The sequence below is a fragment of the Egretta garzetta genome, unplaced genomic scaffold (assembly GCF_000687185.1).
Source record: "Egretta garzetta isolate BGI_Z169 unplaced genomic scaffold, ASM68718v1 scaffold59, whole genome shotgun sequence".
Lineage (NCBI taxonomy): Eukaryota > Metazoa > Chordata > Aves > Pelecaniformes > Ardeidae > Egretta > Egretta garzetta.
This window is the reverse complement of record NW_009267230.1, coordinates 2100379-2107304: the sequence shown is the minus strand read 5'-3', so window position 1 is coordinate 2107304 and position 6926 is coordinate 2100379. Positions and strand designations below refer to the sequence as shown.

General features: G+C 44.2%; 1 protein-coding gene across 1 annotated transcript in view; it reads right to left on the bottom strand.

Annotated features, from left to right (window-relative positions):
* Positions 1-6646, bottom strand: part of ARHGEF39 (Rho guanine nucleotide exchange factor 39) — an 11788-nt gene extending 5142 nt beyond the window's left edge. Inside the window, 7 exon segments of the mRNA XM_035902691.1 lie at positions 337-465; positions 1269-1339; positions 3011-3129; positions 4175-4295; positions 4705-4799; positions 5220-5379; positions 6584-6646. Of these exon segments, the coding sequence (XP_035758584.1) occupies positions 337-465; positions 1269-1339; positions 3011-3129; positions 4175-4295; positions 4705-4799; positions 5220-5366 (682 nt within the window). The 5' untranslated portion in view covers positions 5367-5379; positions 6584-6646.
* Between the last annotated feature and the right edge of the window lie 280 nt (positions 6647-6926).

The following is a 6926-nucleotide window of genomic DNA, read 5'->3' as shown; positions in this document are numbered from 1 at the left end:
CGCTCTTCCAAAATTATTTAATGTCTGTCTTTCATTCTCACCCAGGACTTAAACTCCTGACCTCCTTAGGTTCCTGTCACTAACTTTGTGACTACATGTCATCAGCTCCTCCTGTCTGAACGTCAGGCAATTAAGCTGCTGCTTATCCTTACTCAAAAATTCTTCACTAAGGAAAAAAAAATGCTTGAATTACCAGTTATATTCTTCACCACCCATCTATGGAACTTGGGCAGAAGGGGAAAACTGGTTAATACGAGTTGAGTCAGAGATGCAGGCAAGCTTATCTCTAGTTAATCTCACCTTGGCAGAAGAAAAACAGCTGTCAGTAAGACCCACCTGGAGTCAAAATCTGAGTCTTCTGTCCTTTGAGCAGTTTCTGAACCCGAAGTAGCTGCAATGAGTTCTCTCTCTTACAAATGACGTCTTGGACCCACTGAGATACCCCAGAAACAGATTTCATGGCCTCTGAAATTACAGCAGCATATTCTGAGATTATCGCAAATGAGTATGTATTACGCCTTATCTATCTTGCTGTGAAAAGATAAGATGAACTTAAGAAGCAAATGCTTTAAACCAAGCATCAACAACAGATTTATTCAGTAATTTCATCAGGAGATTGGACTAGATGACCTCCGGAGGCCTCTCTCCAACCAACACTTCTGCAGTTCTAGAAAACATTGACTTGCCAATGAAACATTAGACAGAGGAATAATTTCCTGGATTTGGAAGCAAAGACAGGAAAAGTGCCCCACAAGTGGTGTTAACTGCTAGTAGATATGGTATGAAGGACATGAATTACCCTAGAAAATTGAGGCACATGACCAACAGAGTCATATAAGGGTTTGGGTTGGAAGGAACCTTTAAAGCTCATCTAGTCCAACCCTTCTGCCATGGGCAGAAACATTTTTCACTAGATCAGGTTGCTCAAAGCCCTGTCCAACCTGACCTTGAACACTTCCAGTGACAGGGCATTGACAACTTCCCTGGGCAACCTGTTCCAGTGTCTCACCACCCTCATCATAAAAACTAGAGCTGCCATTTCTCACACCTAACCCCTAGGCTACTTCCCCAGTCAGTTACTCTACATTTTTATTCCCAGTGTGTTCTCAGAGACATCTTCATCAAGATGGAAAAGGGAAACAGTAATCCACTAGAACCCCAGAAAGATTTTTCTCCCTGTGGAAGCAGACAGAAGACGAGAACCAAAGTATTATTAGCAAGGAGGCTAACACTGATCCAAGTGCCAGCATCTACGGGTGCAACCATACTTGCAAGTTTCTGGTATTCAGTGCTGTCTGGGCTGGTGTTCTCCAGCAGGTCTCTGAGGAAATGCTTGTACCTAAAACACAGAGAGCAGGTTTATTTCACAAAAAGATACCAGGAACAGCAGCATCTCCTATTAGTGACAGAATGATGAACAACACTCCACCAGGAGATGGAATACACACCAAGGTCTAACCAAGCGGCTGTTGGTCACAATTCTTCAATCACATTCATTTTACCTTCAAATTTATCAACTAAAGTAACTCAAGTATGTTATACATTGGGAAGCTTTTGGCATTTCCTGGAGATCTGACAAAAGCAACCTCACATATTACTTAAGTTCATGAGACTCTTAGCATTCACATAAAAATGCCTTCAATAACAGACAAACTTCTCTTTGAACAATTTTTTTTTTTTTTTAATATCTGAATGGTAGCATTCATACCGTATGTTTCCTACCCACACAAGAAAATAAAGGCATTTTATAGGAACTAGGAGCCGCCTTTTAATTTTTTCCTCTCCAAGTCTTCACTGGAAAGGATCAGATCTCCATAAACGCTTTCTCCCAATAAAGTCAAACTGTTTTCAGTCTGAAATAACAGAAGAAATATCACATTGAAAAGATTCACGAACTGGCAGAAGTCACATGACCTGCAGTATATGTAACAGAGTTTCAAAGAAACTTGAACATGAAAGACCTTATTAATGAAAAAATTAGACCTTCTGTTAAAAAGCCACTATTTTTCCAAAGAGTTGGACAGCAACAAATACACTGCAGTTTAACAAATTTAAAGGAACGATCCAGAGAATTACAGCAAAAAGAAAGCTTATGTTTATTTCTGCCGAGCTAAAAAGGTTACATAAAGCTACCTGAAAGACTATGGTATGCTCACTCCGATTTATTTTCAAAGAAACGAGGCTCTCAATCTCTCAAATTTGCTTTAGTGTGGATAAGACCATGGCTGAAGAGCAGCTACTTGATCTACAGCAGCAGCAGCTGGGTTCCCAGCAAACTACCTGTGCTCTGTATTACCCACATACCCACTCCCCGAGCAAGGGCAGCCCTTGAGTGCATGCAGCGCTCGCCTCGTGTGGTCAGCCTGCCTCTTCAGAGGAGAGATGATCATAGACTCATAGAATCATAGAATCGCCTTGGTTGGAAAAGACCTTTAAGATGCCTCAAGGGGGAATGCAGCAACCCAGACCGGATCTCTCCAGGCTCACACAACTGCGGTAGGCCCCAAATCTGGGGAAAGCATATGGCCCTGATAACCAGAGAGGGGAGAAAAGCTCCCCCGCGTTCATTCATCTCATGTCTCTCCAAAAGCAGCCATCTACAAGAGAGGAGAGTCACAATGCTCCGGGTCAGCAACCCGCACAAAAGTGGAGCAAGACCATCTCTGGCAGACAGCATCACTCTGCAGCACTTCAGACAGCGGGCTTTTGTTCAGGGCCTAACTTCAGTAGCTTATTGAGATGATAGAAAGCTTCCACTTCAATTCCACCCAAGAGCTAGGTGAAGGGCTTAGGAGCCACGGCTAAACACAGCTACTTCTCTGCATCATCTCCCATCCATGTACACTGATTCCACCCTACAGGCAGGTCTTTAGGTCTGTTTCATTGCCATCCATATGCTCTGATTTTGAGACACGTTAAGCAGCTTTACCTCCTATAGCAACCAAGACACTGTTAAGTTCCTTTTTTCCTCTTGTACTAAGACCTTGAAGACACAGAATTGCTTACTTACTGGTGCAGCCTCTGCAGGGGCAACGGAAGCAGATCCTCTAGCTTCCTCCCTTGAAACTGAGGTCGAGTCTCCTGGAGTTTCTTAAAGCGTCGGAATGACTTATTTTTCCTCAATTGCTCCTGTATGCAGCAGAAAAGGCAGATAGCTTTGAGGCTATAGAACGAAATATGTCCTCCAGTCCGCACCAGAGCTTGGAACTCTTAAAACTCTTAAACTTAGAGTTCAGGACTCCAGGCCTAAACACAAGCATCAACAACTTCTGTGGCCATGGGAAAGCAATTCCCTTTCTCTTGACGACCATTTCCAGTGGGTAATGGAAGCGATATTCACATATCCACAGCACTACAGAACCAGTATACTCAGCAAATGGAAATAAAGAAAAAAAGGAAGGTTGACTCAGATAGGAAAAGAAGGAGTCCACCTGTGGCTTGTTGCCACTCATTTCAAGACAAAGCAATGCAGCCCCATACTCCCATCACCTCAAGGCAAGTATCCAAAATGGCTTTTTTCTCTTAAGAAATCAAAAGTGTGAATATGTGCATGCAAACAGAACAGAAGGGAAACATCCCAGTACATCCTGCAGCTGGGAACAAGCATGGATAAAAACTGAAAGCCTAGTGGTTTAAATTCCAAATACAGTTGTCAGGACTTTGAAATAAAAATATATCCTTCTGAAATTTCTTGGAAGACAGGTTGTATATGGAGAGGTAAGCGGGAAGGAAAAATTTTTCTTCTACCATAGAAAAAAAATTGGGAAGGAAAAGAAAATCCCACTGTTAGGTTACAGCTAGTGGTAGTGCAAAAGACTAGGGGACCTCATAATTCTCCAGAAAGAGATCACTGTCCCCTAGCGTTCTCACTGCAAGCTCTCCTGGCTTGCCAGCCAAGGAGGAGTGGGAGTAAATACAGAACTCTGTTTGAGAAAGCTGTGCTCAGCATATGCACATACATACACAAACACCTGAAACAAGCTTCAAACATCTGAAGCTGTAAATAAGTAGAGAAATTTTCACCATTCTATTATGGAAGGCTGAGAAAATAGCAGCAGCCCAGAAAAAGGAAAACTGATCTCTCCAGAAACAGAAGAAAACGGGAAGGATGTAGCTGTTTCACAGAATGGAGAAAGAGCATGAAGAAAACAGGAAGAATAAAGGAGATCTTTACCTTCAAGGTTTTATTTGCCTGCTCCAAATTCTCAGCGTAGTGGCCATAAAGCTCAAAATTCTGACAGAAGTTTTCCAATCCTGGCCCCAAATTCCCTCTCTCCAGGTGAAGCGACAGAACACTGTGCACAAGGAGCAAAGATAGCTCGTGAGGAGTACATTACTGATGGCATTTCCACAGCTCCCTCTGGTTCGCTCCTATGCTGACCTTCCTTTGTCAGTCTCCACCTCATATCCAGTTTCTGTGCCAAATACATGCTTGGTGGTCACAGAGTAACCTACAGAAAACATCCTTTAAAAATACCGCAGGGCAGACTCACTGGGTTTAAACCACTACCCAGAGAGCAACTGGGCATCCAGATGCGTGGATACAGATCAGCAATGTCACAGGTAGAACTGCAAGTGCCACCATGGCTAGCAGTGCTAGAAGCGAATGCCTGTTTTACAAGGTGTTAGCTTTATTTCCCGAAATCTTACTTTCTCATCAATATAGGGTCCTCCCCATATAATTACAGGAACGACATCACTTACTGGCTGGCTGAATGTATGGATTCCAGGGGTCCAAATATGGTTTCCAACACAGCAGGTTTCAGCGTCCCTTTGGCCTTTAAGATTGTCACAAAGAACTAAGTAGGAAAAAAAGAAATCATTTCAAACAGGTAAAATTCACAGGTCACTCAAAGGTTATTCATAGCACAGAGCAGAAGCAAGAAGTTACAGCCTGCACGCTCTTTAGCTCAAAAGGATATCAAATATTGTGAATGCCTACCTAATATCTGTCATCAGATATAAGCCCTCCTGGTAACTTTGACCGTAACTGTAAGCACGTGGAACAGCACTACAGCACTGGCAGAGTCTATTTCAGTATTCCTAAAGCATCTGTTTTTCACCACCTTGTTCATAATCTGTCTTTGTCTTGCCTGTGTCACGTCGTTTCATGCATCTCAGCCATCTTAAGGCAAGTCCCCCATACAGTGGCATGACAACACAAATAAGTACGTGCTGCCTGAAGGTACCCAGATATCAGAAGGGGCCAAAATACTCACTGTGACCACCAAATCCAGCTGCTCAAGGTATTTGTGTTCAGTTTCCAGCAGCTCCTTGGCTGTTCGGCTGCGCTTTCTCTCCCAGCGAGCCCTCTGCTCTTCCACAGTGTTTGCTCCAGCCATAAACAGCAGGGACGAGTCACTCATGGCAGCCTTGGGGCTGATATACGAAAGGTAACTGATTGTGAAGAGCCAAGAGAGACGGACACACAACAGAAGAATAATTACGCCACAGGGTAGGATTCTGAGCTACAAACTCTACACTTTGCTATGAAAGAAGGGAAGTCAATCGCCAGCAACCGTTACTAACAGTTTACTTCTGCATTCCCACCCACGGGTACAGGAGCCCTGCATCAACTAGAGGAACAGTCTTAGAAAGACCAGACCATGAAATCAAAAGCAGTGCATTACGATACGTCTGTAAGCAAACCTCAACTGTACAATCCCACTCACAAACACTGCTTCCTGTGCTTTGCCCCACTGTTTGTGCAAAATTCTCAATAAACCCAGGGAAGTTAGTGGGTGTAAGAGATACTGCAGGCAGGAGTAGAAAAGAGCCATAATATTTGCCTTGGGAATGGGAGGCAGAGAAATAGGGCACCTTTTCCGGGTTTCTTTTTCTGCTTTCCCATGGAGGTTCCCAAGGAGCAAGTGGTTTGCATTGCCATTTTCTAACAGTAATTTGTGGTTTCAGAGATGAGCGAGACTGAGCAACTGCTGTGAATCACACTACCCACTTACTAACCAGCTTCACTGCTGCTCTTCCCTTCTGCAAGAGCATCATGGGCTTGTTGCAGAGAAAAAAGCTCCCTCAGAGAGAGAGAGGCGTGTGTTAGCATAGCACCGGTTAAATATTGCTCTGCCTTTTGATCAAAAGGCAGTACAGGCTGTTGCACGCTTGCCACAGCATGAAGCCTGAAGTTTCCCTGCAAGCTGAGCTACCTCCACAAAAGTTCTGGCTCCCACATGGACGAGCTATACTAATACAGAAAGATGTGTCGTTGCAGAGAAGGGAGTTTGTCAAACGCAGTCTTCCAGAGACATTTCAGATATCTAAGTCAATGTCTGAAACACAAGGTTCATTCACATCAAAGGAGTACCAAGACTCATTTAATGAGTTAGCAAACGTCCAGACAGCTGAGGGACATGCACAGTATCTGGCAGTAGCAAGAGCTTCTTCAGAGGTTTACCCTCACATTTGCTCATGACACAACCAGCAGCCCAGCTGAGGCCACGCCGTGGTCGAGCAGGGCAGACCTGGCACCCCTGCGGAGGGAGCGGCAGCGCGGCAGGGAACACCACGCAAGAGCTTAGCGTTGGCATGCAGCTGCAAAGTACCCACTAATAACAGGCCAAAACGTTACCATTTGCAGAGCGCCTTTAGCCAGGGTAGGTTGCAGTCATGATTTTCATTTTGCAGCCTGATTTCTTCTAACAAATAATAATTAAAAAAAAAAAAAACACCCAAAAAACAAAGAGACAAGAGAAGTTACACCAGGTTTTACCATCTCCCGCTCGCATAAAGTGGTGCAAACGCTCCCATCATTCCCAAAAGGTATCACGTTCTAACTGTCTGTAGGGTGAGAGTCGCCTGGAGCCCATGGGCAGACTGGAACATCCTTCACCTATGGGTGACAGACACACTCCAGCCTGCTTCGCTCGTCTTGGACCCAGAGCAGAAACCACCGAATGCTTTCTGCACGGTTA